Here is a 20,811-nt window from a genome sequence, read left to right on the forward strand (position 1 = left end):
TCAGTTTGGTCCATGACTCTCCTGGGTCGGTTTTATGCAAGCTAGTGTCTGCCACGTGTGGCCACTGAGGTCTGGCCTGCACTGCCAGACTCAACATGTGCCAGCCTTTGCCAGAGTGGTCCTTGTCCGTGCAGTGTCACATCACATGCACCCTCTGCTCTGAGCCCTCTCAGGCTTGCTGTCTTTATCAGGGTAGAAGGTAAGGCTGCAGTGGCCAGCAGGACCCTGTAGGACCCCGCGGGACCAGCCCCTCCTTGCCCTGACTCCCCCTGTTGAGACCTGTGGGGGAGGACCCCACGGGACCAGCCCTTCCTTGCCTTGACTCGCTCTGTTGGAGCCTTTGGAGATACCAAGCTGCTCTGAGCCAGAGAACCTCACCTGTCACAGCCTGCTCCCTTTGGGGTCTGTCTGGTGGTGACTCCACAAAGGCTTCCCCGCCTCCTCGTCCCCTCCCCCTCCCTCCGAGGCCTTGCACTGCCGAGTGGCAGCTCTGTGTGCACCTGGGCTTGTCCTCAGGTGGTTTTCATGCTGAGCCTCCAGCTCCAGACATCAGAGGCTGAAGTCTGTCTTCAAGGACCTTCAATCTCTCTAGAAAAGACGCCCCCCCCCCAGTTTCTTTGGGGGTGTGAGGGGTGGAGGCTGGGCTGATGCGGAAGCACTGCTACATCTGCTTGGCTTCGGCCGTCCTGGGAACTGGGAGAAGCGGCTGCAAGTCCCACCGTTGTGTGTGGAGTGATCCACATGCCCTGCCCCACCCTGTGTAGGGGGGCAGCCTTAGTTTCCCTTCTCCAAAGAAGAATCTGTTCTCTGTGGGGGTGGTCGGAAGCCCCCTGTGCTCAGCCTGTGCTCCATTCCTGGCAGCTGGAGGTGCTGGTCTAGAGGATGCTCATGGAACAATCTCTCCTTTCTCTGCTTTCCACCTCTCTGTCCAGCTGCTGCCTTCTCCCGTTGATTTATCACCCTTTCAGCAGGCCTGGGGTAAGCGGGGGTCCCGTCATTCCCAAATGCATGGTTCCTCACGCAGTTTGATGTTTGTTCCCCTGTGTGCCTGGGCTGGCTGTCTGCCCCAGCTCTGCAGGTTGTGGACAAATGGAGCCTGGCAGAGGCAAGTTGCTCTGTGTGTGAGGGGCTGGCTCCCAGCGACACAGAACCGCAGGCAAGCTTAGGTGTTTCTATCATTCAGCTTGCTTTTTCTCATCAGTTTTTCTTCTTTTTAAAAGTCAGTCTTTTAGAATGTTCAAAGCAAATTGCCCTTTGCTAATCTGATTTTTAGGAACAGAGAACAAAACACTACAAGTCGAGTGCCTTTAACTGAGTCATAATTACTCACACAAATGTGTGTAAACTTGGCTCTACAATTAGGCAACTCATTATGCTACAGAACAATTACACCTTACAGACACGGCCGCTCCCTCTGGCTCACCCAGTCATCTCTCTTATTACTGAGCCTCAGCTGTCAGAATTTGAAAATGCATGCTGGTGCTAGTGAGGCCTTTCAACCAATAATGAAGGAAAAGCTAGAAAAAGAAATTTTCTTTTGAGTTAATCTATTACAGAGTTACTCATCTCGATTTGTAAGCTGTGATTCCCTTGTTGGTAACCCAGGCCTTGCAGCTAGAAAATTTATGCTTAATCATAATCCTGGTCAGTGATATTTACATTTAGCACAACTATATTTAGTATATATTTTATCATACACAGTTGTGTTTAACATGCATTTTTTAAAGATTTTATTTATTTATTTTTTTAAAGTTTTTTTTTTATTATTATTATTGGAAAGTCAGATATACAGAGAGGAGGAAAGACAGAGGGGAAGATCTTCCATCTGATGTTTCACTCCCCAAGTGAGCCGCAATGTGCCGGTGCGCGCCGATCCGATGCCGGGAACCTGGAACCTCCTCCGGGTCTCTCACGCGGGTGCAGTGTCCCAATGCATTGGACCGTCCTCGACTGCTTTCCCAGGCCACAAGCAGGGAGCTGGATGGGAAGTGGAGCTGCCGGGATTAGAACCGGTGCCCATACGGGATCCCGGGGCTTTCAAGGCAAGGACTTTAGCCACTAGGCCACGCCGCCAGGCCCTATTTATTTATTTTTACTGAAAAGGCAGATTTACAGAAAGGAGGAGAGACAGAGAAAGATCTTCCGTCCACTTGTTCGCTCCCCAAATGGTCAAAAAGGCTAGAGCTGAGCCGATCTGAAACCAGGAGCTAGGAACCTCCTCCAGGTCTCCCATGCAGGTGGTGGGTCCCAAAGCTTTGGGCCATCCTGTACTGCCTCCCCAGGCCACAAGCAGGGAGCTGGGATGGGAAGTGAAACAGCTGGGTTTAGAACCAGCACTCATATGGGATCCAGCATATGTAAGGCAAGGATTTAGCCACTGGACTATCGTGCTGGGCCCATGTATATGTTTACAGTATAGCTCTGTCTTATCTGCAGTTCTGAAATAAAAATACCCTAGGATGTGTTTCTTAGATCATTGGCCTAATCTGACTCCCTGGGACTTAAATCTGACCCAAAATATGAGGTTCTTTCTAGTCTTTTCCCAGATCACAGTGTAGCGTATGGGGGTTTAGCAGTGGACTCCTTACTTGTGGGGCCTCAGGACACACATTGTTTACAATGGACAAGCTGTGTCACTTTAAATAGCCCCGCCCCAGTCATTCTAATAAAGAGTTGATGGCCTCCTTGTAAGAATGAAAGAGTCTAGGTACATCCCTGGGTTTGAATTCTGGTAGGGGGCTAAATCCTCCTGCCCTTTAGAGTGTAGGTCCGAGTGCTGCTGCTCTGTTATTACTGCCCTTAGTAGCCTGGTGCTGCAGGCTACATTCACAGTATCCTGAAGATGCTCTGTGATAAAGCAACAGGCAGTTTTCATGTGGCTGTTAGGTGATAGTGGTGCCAACCTGTAACATCTGTTTAATGGTGTCATAACATAAGATTATTTCATGCACATTTCTAGGATTGACATCATGTAGGATCACTAAAGGCAATATGGGTAGTTCTTGAAATTAAACCACTCATATGTAATAGTGAGTGAAATACATAGGTTTATACAGCATTGCATTCTATCGGAGCTGTCCTCCACCTTTAAACATCAGCATCCCATATGGGCACCTGTTCATGTCCTTGCTACTCCACTTCCCATCCAACTCCTTGCTTGTTGCCTTGGAAAGCAATAGAGGATGGCTTAAAGCCTTGGGACCCTGCACCTGAATGGGAAACCCTGAAGAAGCTCCTGGATGTAGATCGGCTCAGCTCCAGCCTTTTTGACCATTTGGGGCAGTAAAACAGCAGATGAAAGCTCTCTGTCTCCCCTTCTCTGTATAAATATGCCTTTCTTTAAAAAAAGGAGAGAGAGAGAGAGAGAGAAAGAAGCTATTTAGCGTGGTGAATATAAAACCCTAACCTCTCCAAGTTTTCCGAGGCCTAGCGTGATGTCCCTCCTGTCAGGGCTCTCTGGCCCATTTTTAAATTTCTGTGTTGTAACACTGTACTAGGTAGTATTTGTTATCCCAGGGAAGTACCTAAAATCGATTACTCATACAGGAAACAGGTTGGTTTCAGCTTGCAGGGTTGTGTTTTGTTTTTGTTTTTAATTTTTGCAATCTTTAAATTTACATTTATTTTTAAATTTTTTTAAAGATTTATTTACTTTTATTGAAAGGCAGATATACAGAGAGGAGGAGAGACAGAGAGGAAGATCTTCCATCCGATGATTCACTCCCCAAGTGACCGCAACAGCTGGAGCTGAGCCAATCCAAAGCCAGGAGCCAGGGGCACCTCCGGGTCTCCCACGTGGGTGCAGGGTCCCAAGGCTTTGGGCCGTCTTTAACTACTTTCCCAGGCCACAAGCAGGGAGCTGGATGGGAAGCAGGGCCTCCGGGATTAGAACTGGCAACCATATGGGATCCTGGCACGTGCAAGGTGAGGACTTTAACCACTATGCTATCGCGCTGGGCCCTGTTTTTAAAATTTGAAGGACAGAGTTGCAGAGAGAGAAGGCGAGAAAGAGAGATCTTCCATCCAAATGGATGCAATAGCCAGAGCTGATCTGTCTGAAGCCAGGAGCCTAGAACTTCATCCAGGGCTGTCACCTTTGTAGTCTTAGCTAGTTCAGGGTCACAAGCTTGGAAGCCATGCCTCCCCTACCTATGGGGTCCGTTCTACCCACCTGTGTCCCTCACCTGTCATCAGCTGGAAACCAGGAAGGGGCAGGATTATGTTGTTGCACAAGCCCATGGTAGGGAGGGGCTGTTTCTTGGTCCTGTGCTATCATCGCTCTAGCATTCCAACTCTTGGCCTCCCCAAGAGCAGCTTGCTCTCTGGCTTCCTGCATACAGACTCCAAGGACAGGTAGCCCCGACCGTGGCCCCTCTTCACCCTCCGTTCAGTGCTTGAGCGAGTCAGTGAAGATGCAAACGCTTTGTGTTTCTAATTTGTGTACTTTCAAGAGTTTAGGAGAGGTGAGGCGAGGCCCAGCAGTAATGGGATATAAACAGAGAAGCAAGGAAAAGGTGAATGTTTATAGCTTTGTAGGTAGGTCCAGGTTGTTTGCTGCATATCTCTTAGCAAAATTAGAAAATAGAATTGCTGGGGAAGCTGCAATATAGGTCTTCAATTTAACGGACAGGTTTCATGGTAATGACCAGTTGTTCCTCTCAGGGTTTCAATTCAGACTGGATTGCCACATAGGCTTGTAATTTGCTAATTTCTAATGAGCTCTGCTGTCTTCGAACTTGGTTAATGAAGACTCCCTAATATATCCTAGATTAGTCTGGCATGATCTTGCACCTCTTAACACCATTAGGATGCAGAGACCCAAAGACTTGGGCCATCCTCTGCTACTTTTCCAAGCCATTAGCAAGAATTGGAAGCTAAGCAGCTGGAATTTGAATTGCAGCCCACGTGGGGTGCCAGTGCTACAGAGGCTTAACTTACAATGCCACGGCAGTAGCCCCAGTTGCTGGTTTTTTAAACACAGCTCCCACCTGCTCGTTCACTTCCCGGATGCGTGCAGCAGCTGGAGTTGGGTCAGGTACAAAACAAAATCTGGGAACACTATTCAGGTCTCCCATGTGGGTGGCAGAGCATCACCACAGCCTCTCAGGGTTGACTTTAGTAGAAAACTGAAGTAAGTAGCTGGAGCCAAGTGTCTGACCCGGGCCCGGACGGGCGAGGCAGGCGTCCTGACGTCTCAGCGGTAAGACCAGTGGCCGCCCCAAGCCAGAGTTGGGAGGGTCACACTCCAAAATTGGCACCCCATTGGTTCAGCAGCTGTTGAACCATCGTATTTTGGTTTTGATTGCTTTATTTGTTTTTTATGTGAAGGGCAGAGAGGTGGAGATCTTCCAACCACTAGCTCACACCTCCAGATGCCCACAGCAGCCAGGGCCAAGCCCAGAAGTTCACCCGGCTATCCCTAGTAGGTACCAGGATCCCAAGTGCTTGAGTACCTGGTAGCAACCTCCTTGCTGGCAGAGTCCAGGGAGGCACAGAGCATCACAGGCAAGAGGGGAATGTCCATGTCAGTCCATCTGTTCTTTTTTTTTTTTTAACTTAACCTAAAGATTGCATTTTTTTTAATTTTATTTTTTAAAGATTTAGTTATTTTATTACAAAGTCAGATATACAGAGAGGAGGAGAGACAGAGAGGAAGATCTTCCGTCCGATGATTCACTCCCCAAGTGAGCCGCAACGGCTGGTGCGCGCCGATCCGAAGCTGGGAACCAGGAACCTCCTCCGGGTCTCCCATGCGGGTGCAGGGTCCCAATGCATTGGGCCGTCCTCAACTGCTTTCCCAGGCCACAAGCAGGGTGCTGGATGGGAAGTGGAGCTGCTGGGATTAGAACCGGAGCCCATATGGGATCCCGGGGCTTTCAAGGCAAGGACTTTAGCCACTAGGGCGCGCCGCCGGGCCCCAGTCCATCTGTTCTTGGGAAGCCGCTGCGGGACTCCACTGGAACAACCTAAGCCGACCCAGTCACTGCCGGAAGCTCTCAGCTCCAAATACTGCAATTGAGTGTTCACCTTCTTAGCATCATGGCTTGGGACCTGAGGTTTGAACTTGTACATGAACTCAGGGCCGGCACAATCCCATGACATACTGTATTGTTTCTCTCTGTTGTTTTACTCCTGTTTGTCATTTGGTACTTAGCGTTTAGTAACTCTTAGTTAGCAAGAATCATGTTGTGCTTCCAAAAAGTGTTACTATATTTGAAACAGCTCTTTTTACTTTCAGATTTCATTCTAGAACTTGTTTTTAGAACATATATGTTACACTTAGAATATAGTTAATATGCAGTGAATGGAAATGGCATAAATTGGCCTTTATGCATTCAGTGCTTCTAGTTTTACATCCTCTGTCTTTCCCCTGGCTCATTCCACTACACCATCAACTTTTCATTCATCTTTCGTCTTTGCTCTTTACTATGTGTGCTATTGTTCATTCTGGAAATTTTATAATTGAATATTTAAAATAATCTGCATGTCCTTGGATATATCATACTCCTCTTTGTGCTAATATAAATGTATCAGTTAAAGTTTCCCATGCATAAGCTCATTTTGTTGTTATTTGTTTGTTGCTATAATTCCAACAAGTGAAGTAGTTAAGTTTTTCATTTGTTGTCTTTTAAATCATTGGTTGACTCATTGGTGATAGCCTCCAGTTCCTTTGCTGATGTATTATCAATTTTTTTCTTATCTTTCATATTAATAGAATATAAAATAATGAAATTATCTTATCATGCCCTGGCGTTGTGGTATACTGGTGGTTAAGGCCACTGCCTGCAGCCCATCCGGACACAGGTTCCATCCCAACTGCCTCATTTCCAGCCAGTTCTCTGCTTGCAGTTTGGGAAAGCAGTGGAAGATGGTCCAAGTGCTTAGGCCTCTGTCATCCATGTGGGAGACACAGTGAGGCTCCTGGCTGCGGCCTGGCCCAGACCTAGCTGTCATGGTCATTTGAGGAGTGAACCAGTGGATAAAGGGTCTCCTTCAGTCCTTGTAACTCTGACCTTCATATTAATAGAACTTTAAAAATTGTCTATGGAAAGCTGATTTAAAGTGTCTGGGAGGATGTATGTAGGTTCTGTGCAATAGCATTTTCGCCTCAATATCCAATGGAGATTGATTCTAGGACTCCCAGTAAATTCCAAAAGCCATGCATGCTTAGGCTCTTCACTTAAAATGGGGGGAGGGGGTATTTGTGTATAACCTGTGCATGCCCTCCTAACTTAAATCATGTCTAGATAACTTATCTTACCTAATGCTGTGTAGAAGCTATTCAAATACTTAAACTGAGTTGTTTAGGGAATAATGATGAGAAAAAATGCCCAGATTCAGTATAGGCCCACATCAGGAACTGGTACATGCTCGGGTGTTGATGGCCATGGCAGAGTCCTGGGGTCAGCCCCCACAGGGACTGAGGGAGGACTGTTGGTGGAATGCTGCTGCTTTAGTATGTTTTGGTTGCCTGTCATGGTAACAGCACATTGTTCTTGCTTTAGTAACCCCTGATCTGTTCACACCATCTATTCAGAGTCTTGGGTTTCTGTCTCAGCACAGCGTCGGGTGTGGCAGTTTTGGAAAACTGAAGCAGAGAAAGGGGTATCCTGTCAACTCCCTGTTTCACTGTGCTTCCTCCCCACCTTTAGTCACTTTTGTCTATCACCAGAATTATTGGAATCTTGAGTTTGGAATTAAGCATGTGTAACGTAGACCTTAAAGGCGGGTTGTAATTGCAGCGGTCTGACTGGCTGTCCTAGGTTTATGGCACGTGTTTTTTTCTAATTTAAAATTGATTTTTCCTGGACCAGCATTATGGTGCAGTGTGCTGATCCACTGCTTAGAACACTGGCATCCCATATCTGAGTAGCAGTTCAAGCCCTGACTGCTCCACTTCTGGTCCAGTTCCCTGCGAATGTGCCTGGACAGCAACACATGATGGCTCAAGTGCTTGGCCCACGTAGGAGTTGCTGGCTCCTGGCTTTGGCTGGATCAGCCCTAGCTGTCGCGGCAATTTGGGGACAGTCCCTGTCTCCCATGCTTTCTCAGTCACTCTGTCCTTTGAATAAATAAATCAATCTTTAAAATAAAGAAATAAATAAAACTGATTCTTACACTGGAATGAATTGAGATGCAGATACTTGAGTGCCAATAGTTGTGACCGTCCCAGTGGGTGTCAGTAGGTGCAGGTCCTTTTCTGTCTGGAAATGCAGGCATCCTCACCTGGTTTGGTGGATGTGAGCATCTTCATCCTCTTCTGGCTATGTGATTAATCACTTGTTTTTTCTGATTTCACTGACCTGTGATGAAAAAAGCCAGACTTTTTAAGATTTACATTTTTTTTTATTTTTTATTCTTTTAAAGGTTTTTTTTTATTTTGTTTTGTTTTTATCTATTTTATTGTATTGTTGTTGACAATCTTTATATAGTTAATTACAGTTAAAGAAAGAAAAAGGAAAAAAAAAAGGTTCAGGGGGATAGGGAAGTGGGTAATACTGTTATGTCCATATTGTTTCCATCATGTATCTGAGGTAAAGGGGGATATTGAGGGAGAAGCCCCACCCGGTTTCCCGCCCACCCCAAGTCCCGGATGTGGGGCATGCTCTGAGATATGTGCTCGAGTGGTGTTAATAGTTCTCCGGTTATGAATCGCTGCCAGTTTCGCTCGATGGGGTCGTCCACTGATTGATATGGTCCATTATAAAGTCTCCGTGTGCCCCATATTTCGCTGCCAACATATAGCTGAGATGAATGATTGATCTGCTCTGTCTTCTGTCTTTTCTTGATTAGAGTTCTGAGTCCAGCAGTTCGATTGGGGAGATCTCCAAAGAAACTTTGAGGTATTCCCAGGCTAGTTTCTTGTATGTTCTAGCAAGCGCAGGGCCCAGCACAGTCCATCACCCCAATCAGCTGGTGGTTTCAATTGCTGGGTTGGTTCTGTTTTCAGTCCCGAGTTGCACTGGATCCAATGGGTGTTGCAGTCCAGTCTGGTTCGTCCCTTACATCAACCAGTGGGAGCTGCAGCCTAGTTGGGGCGACCCACAATAACCCCCACCAGGCCCGCCCCCTACCCTGGTTTGCCAGTATGTGTAGCAGAAGACCAGTCTGTCCCCCATCCCATTTGGCTCTGGCACTTGTCAATGGGTATTAAAGCTTAGTTCTATCTAACCAACTCAACCATCCAGCCCTCACGGGTGTTGTTGAGTGCCTCTCTATCTAGCCATCCCAGCTCCCATCCTAGTTTTCATGCCCTCCCACGGGAATAGTGACCCAAGAAAGGGGAACCCACTTTTTCCCTCTCAGGTTTCTCTGTCCCGGTTTATGCACTCTTTAGGTGGTTGTGTGGTTTGACTTGACAGAATTAGTCCCCAGTGCCAGCTTCTGCAGCTATGTCCATACATCCCTCACCCACTCTAATTTATGCTTGCACCAGCAGGAATAATCAGCCCAGCCTGGCTTTTCCCTGGTCTAATCCACATGCAGCGCACAGGTGATGTAGCCTTGCTTAGTCTGGTCTGTCTCTATCCCAGCCCACGCTCTCCAGCGGGAGTAGCTGTCCAGCGAGGGGACCAGCCCCTTAATCCCCCTGCCGGTTCTGCCCCTCCCTTCCTGGATCTCACGTGTGCTGGTTGGATGCTGCATTCATATCCAGTACAGGCACCCACGCCCTGGCATTCCGTAATGTGTGCTTGTTTTGTCGTGACCAAACCTGGCTCATCCCACACTCTGTTCTGGTGATTGGATTTGCCAGTGGGTGACATGAACTGATTCAGCCTGGTCTGCTCCTGACCCATGCTGAATGTGTGCCATTGGGAAACTTTCCATAGCCTATTCTGGGCTGTTTCCTATCATGCTTCTTGCGCTAACCTGCAGGGACTATGTCCTGCCAGAGGAGTTGCCCAGGCTCCTCCATCAGAACCCCTCCCAACGGCAGATTTTGCGCATGCCAGGGGTTCCTTGAGCCAACCCTACCCAGTTCACCTCCAGTCCTAGCAGGAACAGTGGCTTTTCCTGGCTGGCTTTCACCCCATTCTGGTTCTTGTTGTTGGATGTTTCAGCCCGGCCATGGCTCGTCCATACCCACATACAGCTCACGCATGGCTCAAGAGGGGAGTGAGACCCAGCCTAATCAGTCCCACATCTACCCTCTGGTTCTCCATGACACCAGATGGTGTTGGGATCTGAACTGGCCTGGTGGATCCAATCCCAGCCCACACTAGTGCCTCTGGTGACTACAACTGTTTCCTAGATAGAATGCATCCCCCATTCCAGCACACGTGCCCCTTAGTGGGAACCTCAACCCAGTTAAGGTGTCCCCATGCCTCCCCAACTGGGCCTGTCCCTAGCCGTAGATCATGCGCCTGCCAGTGGTTGGTCTGACTCATCTTATCTCAGTCCCTCACTTGTCCTGGCCTCTGCCTTAGACAGTGTGACTTAGCGTCCTTGACTCAAGTAGCTACCTAAGCAGCGATTCAGACAACCAGTACCCCAGAGCTCCCTGGCCGGGCGGCCAGCAGGCAGAGCCTGGCACCACATGGTGCACTGGCCGCCCTGGGGGAGGCCGAACATTTTTATTTGAAAGGTTGAGTAATGGAGAAAGAGGGAGAGAGGGAGAGAGAGAGAGAGAGAGAGAGAGAGAGAGAGACTTTCTACTGGTTCACCTCCCCAAATGGCTGCAACCAGCAGGACTGGGCCAGGCCCAAACTGAGAGCCCAGAACTCTAGCCTGCTCTCCCATGTAGGTGCCGGGACCCAGATCCTTGGGTCATCACTCACTGCCTTCCCAGGTGCACAGCAGGGCACTGGAGCAGAAGCAGAACTCAAACCAGCCCTCCACTGTAGGTTGCTGTTATCACACGCAGTGGCTTAACACACCGGGCCCCAACCCTAGTACCTGACTTAAAGATACCCTTAGCGGTTATTACTGGAAGGTCCTTACCAGGTGATGGGACTGGAACAGTCCTCACCAGTGTGCTGAAGCAGAACTCAGGATACGTGTAATAGTGTATAATGATCAGTTTTGACTGAAGTATAAAATGTGGCAATATAATTGCATGCAGGAAGCCTGGAACATTTGATAATGTAGTAATAGTCCATTGATGGTTAAAAGAGGTCTTTTCCTCAAGTGCAGAACCTGAGCTTTAGGAAGAACACGGCTGCAGTTTTAAAGATCAGTTGAAGTTTACTGTACGCTATGGCTATGAAGGCAGTAGGTATCTGTACATGTTAATTCTGTGACCACTGTAGGTAAGACAGAGGTGTTGGCTCCTTGTTGAGGTAAGCCCTCCTTGTTGGCTCTGTTTGACCTCTGTGTTGGCACTGCACTGGCTGGCAGGCCTCCAGGGAAAGCTCTCTGGTAGCTATAAGCATGCAGTTAATACCACTGCAGATCAGAAATTTCAGCTTTGTTTTGGTGGATCCGGTGTTTTTTTCTCTGAAAAGGAACTGAGGAAATGGAATTAATAAAGTCAACCACTAGATTTAATTTTGTTTTTGATGGAAAGATTTCCTCCTGTAAGATTTAATGGCCACGAATCTGGTTGCAGGGATAACTTGCCATGGCTAGATCTGTCCCCTGAGATGCAATTGAAAACAATTCTGGAGTTTGGGAGGGGTTCAGGCCTTGGGGTTGGGACAACTGCAGCTCCCTGCCAGGTGGTGGTTGTGGTGGGTGCCGCAGCCAGGCTGCACCCAACGCTGGGGACTAAGGCAAAAGCCACTGCCAAAAGGAAGTTACGGAGAGCCTCAGAATAGTGCCAAAAGAAACATTCGAAATGCAAGTTATTGAACACAGAACTTGGGAAATGTACATGTCTGATGGGAACAGCTTACATACAACTGATGGCCAGATGTATCCTGGGAGCAGCACCGGGCACATCAGACACAGCACCTGCCTACGATACCTCCATGCGCATGGATACTGTTTGCTATCCTGGATGCTCTTCCAATCCAGCTCCCTACTAATGGTCTGAAAAAGCAATACAAGATGTCACAAGTGTTTGGGCCATTACCACCCATTTGGAAGACCCAAAGTTCCTGGCTCCTAGCTTCAGTCTACTACAACAGTGGCCATTGTGGCCGCATGGGGAATGAAAGAGCAGATGAAGTATCTTTCTCTGTCTCTTCCACTTGCTGTGTAACTCTGGTGTTCAAAATGAATAAATAATTTTTTAAATGTTTATTTTAGAAAAAAAAAAAAGAACAATTCCATTAAGACCCAGATAACTAATCAAAAGGAATGTTGTGGAACCTTGCAAAGAAGACTGAAAGACTGCTGAGCTGTGGTGCTGCCCTGGCCCAGTGTGTCCTTTCTACTGCAACCGAAGTCTGCATTTATGGCAGATTTAAAGGGGAAATTACATGGGTGTCCATGTCTAGGGACCCCCATCTGCAGCTGACTGAAAGTCAGCTCACGGCTGGAAATCGTTGCAAAAATAATTATCAGGTGGTTTGCTTGCCATTCATTATTCCCTAAGTACTACAACAGTAAGCTGTATAGCGCTTGTGTTGTAATCAATGTGGAGCTGATTTACAGTGTGGGAAAGGACACGTGTGGCTTGTCTGGACCCAAGCCCCCAAGCATACTGGGAAGTGGCTCTCCTTTATTTTGAGTGAGTGGTGTCCCCTGGCAGAGGAGCCGAGCTAGAGTGGACTCACCACAATGTGTTCTTACACCCGAGAGGTTTATGGTGAGTTCTAGAATAGTGGTGCTAATGCACTTCCCTCCTGTCTGCGTGAAGACAGGACTGCATCTTGGGGAATGCTTCATTCTGTGGTAAAGCTTTGGATCTGCAGCTTTAAGACAGTGGGCCACTGTACCTGTGTAGGGGACCCGGAAGAAACTCCTGGCTCCAGATTAGCTCAGCCCCAGCCATTGCTGCCATTTCGGGAGTGAACTAGCAGACAGAAGATCTTTCTATCTCTCCTCTCTGTAAATGTACATTTCCAATAAGAATAAATAAATCTTTAAAAAGGCTAATTGGCAGCAGACAGCCGTGTGGTTCCAAGAACCTCAGCTCTCCCCGTGGTTTTCCCACCCTGTTCTTGTGGCGTGAGGGAGGTGATGGGCGAATGAATGCGTGTTGTTAAAAGGTACCTGGATAATCTGCTTGTATGTGATAGTGTGAATGGTGGTTAATGTCCCAGCGTTCCTTAGACCTCAGCTCTTCTTTCTGACTTCATCACCTGTTCATTATACATATTGCAATCTGTTTTCAGTACTTCCAATGGGAGCAAGGATTTAGAACTCACATTTGTGGAGCTCTTCCTGCCTCCGCTGAGCTCCATCTTGACCCCACCTCCCACAGGTCCTGGGTCCTGCCCCCCGCTGGTGCTCCTTCTTGGACAACCTGACCGAAGAGTTAGAAGAGAACCCGGAAAGCACCGTGTACGATGATTACAAATTTGTAACCAAGAAAGACCTGGAAAATTTAGGTAAAAAAATATATGTGTGTGTGTGTGTATAAATTTATATAAATATATATAGTGTTCTTGAAATATTTTCTTTTTTGAGTTTTGAACATTAGAATTGACTGAACCATGTTATTGCAGTTTTCAAAACCTTCCCTTGTAGCTATTACATTAAACATTAATGCTGTACTTTGAACATTCTGTACAGGCCAGGTCAGGTATTACACGTGTTACATTGTCAGACTTGTAATGTCTGCATAGAAAAGAGGTTCAGGTAAATTTAGCCTACTAAGGTTTTTTCATTCCTACAATGGGGAATAGTTTCTGTTCCCATACTAGCTACATATAGAAAAATCTCTGCCAGAAAAATAGTGGTTGATTTTCAAGTGCTGAGTATAAGGGTTTGAAAATATCTCAGATCAGAAGTAAATCCTGGCCCCTTGTAGGTTTATTTTAAAAGTACATAATCCAAAACTGAGAACCCACAGATTGAATCTGAAAATACAGTACCACTTGAGTAGTTTATGTTTAAGGGATACAGGCTAAAACATGTCTTCCCAGAATAGCTTACTGCTTGCCCTGTGACATTTAAACAGTTTACATACTGTGCATTTAATCCTCACCGCCTGTGCAGTGGGAACTCTTAGGAGTCCATGTTATTGATGAAGAAACTGAGGACCAGCAGGGTGCAGGTAGCATACCTGGGCTGGGGCTGAACCCAGAGGTTCTGTACCTAGGTAATTCTAATATCTGCTAATACTTTTTTAAAGGGTTTGTTTTATTTTTTTTGAAAGGCAGAGCTACAGAAAGAACTGCAGAGCCAGGAACTCAGTCCAGGTGTGGCTGTGTGGGCAGTAGGGGCCCAGTGGGCTCAGCTGTCCCCTGCTGGGAGCCAGGAGCCAGAACTGCACCAGGGCCTTGCTTCGGACACAGATACCAGAACCTGCAGGCCAGACGCTCAGCGCAGGGTTATTTTTAGTGCAGCCTTAGTAGCAGTGAATGCTTGCAAGTTCTAACTCTTCTCCTGTTTATGGCTTTTGGCAAGCCTTAGTTTGTTATCCCCACAGTGTTCCATGGAATATTCCCTGTTACATTACTGTAAGAAGGGCTAGGTAGGTAGCATAGTGCCTGACACCTTGAACATTTCAAGTAGCCTGATGTGGGCTTATTGTGTTGGTTTATTACATGTCATCTTGTTTAGATGATGGTAGTCTTACAACTTTTTCTGTTTAAAACTCTGCAGTTAATTATCTCTGTGGCCGAAGTGCAGGGTCCTTATGTGACCATCAGCACCACTCTCAGTGCTACCTGCTGGAGCCAGAGAGGCCGAGGGAAGGTGGTGTGTGACCCGGGTCCCCAGGCGCTGTTGTGTGTAGACTGTCCTCGCTCCCCAGTGACTTCATTGTGTGTTAGCATGTGCAGCTAACGTACACACGTGTTTTTACATGTGTTAGAGTGAATGTTGGCTGCTCTTTCTACTTGGGGATATGAAAATCAACAACTTCATGTGGATTCCCAATATGTTTTTAAGTTGCATTGGTTTGCAGGATCCAGAAACCCTCTTTACCAGTCTGTCAGAGTTTGTGATGACTGTCTCACTATTTTGATACTTAATGTTGTGTTTAATATAAGGATGATATTAATGAAATTAATTAAATTTTCTGTGTAGATATAAAAATTCTAATCCTTAAGGTTTTTTTTTTCCAGAAGTAAAAGCTTATTATCATCAAGTTGTTGTCTAGGAAAGACCTTAATTTTGATCAGAATTTCATCAGAATCTGTCCCCTCTCTAACTCCTCCAGGGCTCACACATCTCATCGGATCACCGTTCCTCCGGGCATATATGCATGGATTTTTCATGGATATAAGACTCTATCACAAGGTGCATACAAAATGTTGCTTTAAGATGCTAGTGGGCAATCTGTAGCTGTTTCTTCTCTATTTGCACTTTCATAAAACATACTGACAAGGTCAACACTGGCAGTGCAAGGTTGGGCCAGTGCCCACAGCTCCAGCTTCCCGCATCACAGTGCTGGGTCACGTCCCAGCTGCTCTGCTTCTCATCCGGTTTTCTGCTGGTGTCCCTAGGGAGACGGGGAAGCTGACCCAATTACTTGGGCCTCTGCCACACACATGCAAGATTGGGATGGAGTTCCAGGATCCTGGGTTTCACCTGGCCCAGGCCCAACTATTGCAGCCACTGGAGGAGTGGGCCAGTAGTGGTAGAGGGATCTCTTCCTTCTCCTCCCCTCCACTTCCTATATCTTCCTCCCTGCACCTTTCTTTTTTTCTCTATCCCTGTCACTCAGTGTTGAAAATAAATAAATGAGGAAAGCGTTCTTAGGATTTGCAAAGAATCTGTTCTTAGACGTAACAGTCATCGTGTATATTAAACATGCTGCTAATCATTTGTTCATTTTGAAAAGGTAAAATCGATGGTAAATCCATTTGCTTATGAAGAATACAGGAAAGACAGAATTCGGCAGAAGATAGAAGAAACGCGTGCACAGAGAGTCCAGTTAAAGGTACAACTTGTGTTCACGGTTGTGTTCTCCAGAGACATACCTAGCTTTCATTTCATGTTCTGTTCCAAAGAAAATAGGCTATTCTTTTCATGGTTTTCCCACCTTTTACTAACAGTTTTAGTGTTTTGTTGGGTGTGGGGTTGGGCCCTCTTTGCAGCTTTATCATTATGAACTTGTGGTAATGGTATTAACGGAACAATGGTAGTAGAAGGACCGCTTGTCATGAAGAAATCTCCTGGGCTGGGGCAGTGTTTGCTGCTTGAGATGACCACGCCCATATCCGAGTGTCCCAACTCTGCTTCCAGCCCTGTGTCCTGCTGATGTGTATCCTGGGGAACAAAAGGTGATGGCTTAAGTTCTTGTTTCTGCAACCCATATAGGAGACCCAGATGGAGTTGGAAGCTTCTAACTTCTGCCTTGGGCTAGCCAAGGCTGTTGTAGGCATTTGCAGAAAGAACCAGTGGATAGAGGATATGTTTCTGTATCTTTGTCTTTCTGCCTTTGAAATAAATACAATACAATTTTAAATTAAGAAGTAAAGTCTGATGAGGTTATCCAGTGAATTTTCAGTGTTTTGGTAGGTTGAGCTTTACCAATTCCCACTTCTTGCTGACTTTTGGCGGGTCTCTGGTCATGGAGACATCGTTAGACCAAATCAGGAGTCTGCCATGCTAGTAGAGTGAATTTAGAGCAGACAGGTTTTATCCAGGTATTATACAAGAAGTGAAAAGGCAAAAATGCCAAGGTTTGTGTTAGAGATAGTACCTGCACTTCAGGGTCTGCAGGCAGAAAGCGGAGGCCCTGGAGCTGGGGCCTAGGTTCTGAGAAGCAACACAGGTTGTGCTGGGTCCTTGAGGGACCACGGGATAGTCCTGACAATTTGGGATCCAGCAGACCAGGAGCCAGCTGTTGCTTCTAGGGCAGGTGCCTACCCCAACAGCAAGGCAGGTAGGCAGGTGGACAGGAAAGCCAGTGTCATGTCCCCTCTGCTGCCTGCCAGCCTCTTTCCAGCAGCCCCTACTAAGTGCTGTCACCACGTGGGGTAAAGATGAATTTAGAACAAACCACATGTGTGTGTGTGTATGTGTGCCTTCAGCATAAAGGACTCGGTTCTTTTCCGTTTTTCTAGAATCTCTGTGATGAGTGTGTATGCACTGGCAGGGGAGGCGACAGGAGGGAGCCCTTGGCACCAGCTCTTTGCTCTGCCCGTCCCAGGGTCTGTTTAAATCACCACACGTGGTGCATGCAGCACCAGGTGGTAGATGGAGATACACAGCTCAGAACTTTGACCTGAGAGGCCAGGCTCGGACGTCAAGTTCCCTTGGTGCTGCCAGCATTCATAGTAGCATCTTGACCGTTCCCTGCAGTGCCGCCTGAGCCTGCAGCCCTAGCCCTGCTGGCCTGCTCGTTTCCAGTGGGGGACCTAGCCTGTCTGGCTGTCGGAGGCCAGGTACAGATTCTCTCGGGTTGCTCCTCCGTGTGTTGGGAGGAGGCAGGATGAGGGCGAGTTGTCCCATGGCAGGTGCAGGTTGCCCCTGACAGCACCCCTCGTGCCCAAGTTGCTCCCTGCTCTGAGAATAATGGAATGTCTCCTTCCTGAATACTTTCAACTTGTAGAAGTGTTAATCTTCAAAACTAAACTAGATACCTAGATTGCTCTTAGTTACAGCTATTTTTTCCCTCTCCATGTCTATCAGAAACTGCCGAAAGTTAACAAAGAGCTGGCACTTAAGTTGATTGAAGAAGAGGAGGAGAAGCAAAAGTCTACATGGAAAAAGAAAATTAAGGTAAGCTTTTGTAAAGCAGAGAAAATATGGTAAGCTGTATCTTTTTATTTCCTACTTAAAAACACGTGTAAGGTTTGGGGGTGGTGAGAAAGGGTTGGACTTTCTACGTGTAAGGTAGTATGTGTTTAGTGTAGGACCTTAGGAAGATAGTATAGTGTGTGGGAGTTCAGGAAATAGAATAGTGTCAGGAAGTAAGCCCCCCATAGAACTCCTCTTCCCACTGAAAGGTATCATTAATACATCAGGGAGTCTCTCCCGTTTTATATATTTTTTTTTCCGTTTTATGTGTTTTAAAATCATAAACTTAAATAGCAAGACAGTTTTGTATGTATAAATAATCTATCTTGGTTCAATAAAATGCCAGTTTCCCATCTTGTTAACAGCTGCACAATCTGTCTTAAGGATGTATCGTGGTTTACTTAATCCTTTTATTGTTAAGTGCTTAGGTTATGTCCTGTTTTCTTCCTACTGACTAGTTTATGATGCTGAAGGAATGGAATCTTAACACTTGGCATCACTGCGAGTGTGCAGGCTGCCAGGTGACTGGTACCTGCCTTCCTCTACTAAGTGGAAATAGACGAAAATCTGTCATGAAGTCAAAAAATGCTTCAAACTGACATTGTCAGGTTTTCTCAGCCATATGAAGATTTGGGGGGGACCTCCCCGCACCCCACCCTCACACACATGCACCCTGTTTTCTCCTGGAGCAGGCAGGCAGGAAGGCAAGCTTGCAGGGTGCCTGTGAGCCTTCAGGGCCCTAGCCTTGGCGTGGCTTTGGACCTGCTGTGGGGTGTACTGGTTGGGGAGGTGGGGGGATTCTGGTTTGCTCTTCATGGTCTGTGCAAGAGAGAGCCGCGCAAGGCCTGCTGCTGTGCCTCCTGGCTCTGCCAAGGCCCGGGAGCTTCAGCCAGGGGCTCTTGGTTCTGACTTCCTTACCTATTCACGGGGCCATGGCTTTCTATGACGTACCAGGACCAAGTGAGGTATTCTCTGTGCTGGGCCTTCTAAGGCCGTCCGTCTACTCCCCCTTGCTCTCCTCTCACTGGCCTCCCCCAGGACCCCCATACCCTGGCCTGCTACTGTCTTCAGTGCGTTATTTGCATATCAATTCTGGAAGCCCTTTCTTAAGTAAATAGATGGTTAAGTCTCCATGTTCTCTACGTGAATGGGGCATCAGTGTTGGAACAATCAGTGTAAACTTCCTGCTTTGTGGCTGTGCAGCTTCCTGCTTCATACCGCCGCCTGTGCGAGGGCACTGTGGACTTTAAGGGTTTATTAAATGCAAGGGTTTCCACTGGGTTGACCTTGTCCTTACAGTATGCACATTGATCTTGCTAGCCAAAGGTGCCTAGGGAGCAGCTTTTCAGGGTCACCATGTCACTTCACAGGCTGCTCAGTTGTAGAAGTGATGTTGGGACTAATGAGCCCTAAAGCCTTGATGGGAAGAGAGTGGGGCTCACCGAAGCTGCAGGTGTGTGCCTTCCCACCTGGGTTTTACAAAGCCTGAGTCCTTGTGGGCTACTCACGTTCAAGTGTGAGCTCATTGCAGCGTGCCTTGCAGGGCCATTCTGGGGGGCCTTGTGCTTATGCAGAGGCAGAGATCTCCTTAACTTTAATTGTTTCCCCCCCACCCCCCTTTTTTAGCAGCTCTATAACTTTCCTCAGCAACTCATGCTCACCCACATTGACTGTAGATTTGGGGAAGCAGAGTGCAGGGGTGCAGAGCTTATCTGGGGAATCTTCATCCCCTTTACATTGTTGGGACAGTCTTTCTCCGGCGCATTCCTGTTCCCTCGCCTCAGAGCTGGCTGCAGTCCCGCAGTCCTGGGTCTCTGTGAGCTCCCTGGGGGAGACCTCTGGGGCATCCAGGGCCCGAGCTGGAACGGAAGTCCCTTCCCCTCTGCTGGACCCGACCTTTGATGAGGCTGGGCATGGCCAGCCAAGAGAGTCCACCATGAGGCAGGGTGGCATAGGTGACACGCTGAGCACCACAAAGCAGTCTTCATCACGGCGGGGGTGGGGGGTCACGGTTACTGCATGTCACTGTCAGCACATCGACAGGCAGACTCAGTGTTATTCGAAATGTCCGAAACAAGACATGAGCAAGTGTTGTATTTCTTTGTGAGAGCTAGAACTTGTCAAGAATGCTTTGAACCCTGCTTGCTTTCTCTTCCTCACAGTGAACTTGGGCTGCAGAGCCAGCGTTATTTAGCAACTTGCTCTACTCTTTCCTGAGTTTGGCTGACTTCCTATGTTTTATTCTTTGTGTTTTCAGTATCATAAAATGTCTCTGAAAGTTCCCTTAGTGTGAAGTTTCTTGCCAGTGTCCCTTCTACTGGGACCTTTTTCTTCTTGTCACAGCGTCTTTGCTTACTTATCTGGAGATACTCAGCTGCCCACGGTCCTCCGAGAGCCTAGCGTCCCCGCCCGTGGCAACATCCACACCCCGCCCCCAGCCCTTTCCTCCCCAACTCCTGAGTGTGCTTGCTTTGCGCCCGAGTTGTGTTTACTGACCAGGTGCCGCCTGTAACACCCACTTTTATCCAGTGTCCCATGGTTTATCTGTGAGATACATGGGGGCAGCACCACTCCGTGTTCCTAGTTTATGTGAACACAGCTGCAGCGGCCTGGCTGGGGACAAGCTCTGCAACAGGTGACATGAGTGACTCCAGCTCAGGTGCACATCTCTTATTCACTAGGGTTTGTGGCCAGGAGCTGGCAGCCTAGTTCATACTTTGTTGATGAACAGACGTAACTGAAATCGGAGCTGTATCTTTGGCGGTCCTGGTATTTATCTAGGTATAAGGTGGTCAGTCGCAGAGAATCGAGCATTTCTCTGAATGTATTTGCAATCAGTTCTGTGTGAAACTGCCATTCATCTTTGCTGCCACACACCCTCTAGTTAAGAGTCAAGATGGAACATTTATCGGGTCTAGAATCTTTGTCGGATCAGCCTGTAATGACTGTCAGCTCTGTCATTAGCTGTGGTGCAAGAGCAGGAAGGGAACCCTCAGAAATCCTGAATGTTCAAACAGCTGTTCCGTCTAGCGGCTCAGGCCTGCATTTAGGATCTTGGTAGCCTTGTCA

General features: G+C 47.5%; 1 protein-coding gene across 1 annotated transcript in view; it reads left to right on the forward strand.

Moving 5' to 3' along the window:
- NOL10 (nucleolar protein 10) overlaps window positions 1-20,811 on the forward strand; it is a 100,327-nt gene that overhangs the window by 60,684 nt on the left and 18,832 nt on the right. Inside the window, exons 14-17 of the mRNA XM_058668279.1 lie at window positions 13,310-13,436; window positions 15,215-15,294; window positions 15,839-15,937; window positions 17,635-17,724. Of these exons, the coding sequence (XP_058524262.1) occupies window positions 13,310-13,436; window positions 15,215-15,294; window positions 15,839-15,937; window positions 17,635-17,724 (396 nt within the window). The remainder of the gene's footprint in view (window positions 1-13,309; window positions 13,437-15,214; window positions 15,295-15,838; window positions 15,938-17,634; window positions 17,725-20,811) is intronic.

Source organism: Ochotona princeps, chromosome 8, assembly GCF_030435755.1.
Source record: "Ochotona princeps isolate mOchPri1 chromosome 8, mOchPri1.hap1, whole genome shotgun sequence".
Lineage (NCBI taxonomy): Eukaryota > Metazoa > Chordata > Mammalia > Lagomorpha > Ochotonidae > Ochotona > Ochotona princeps.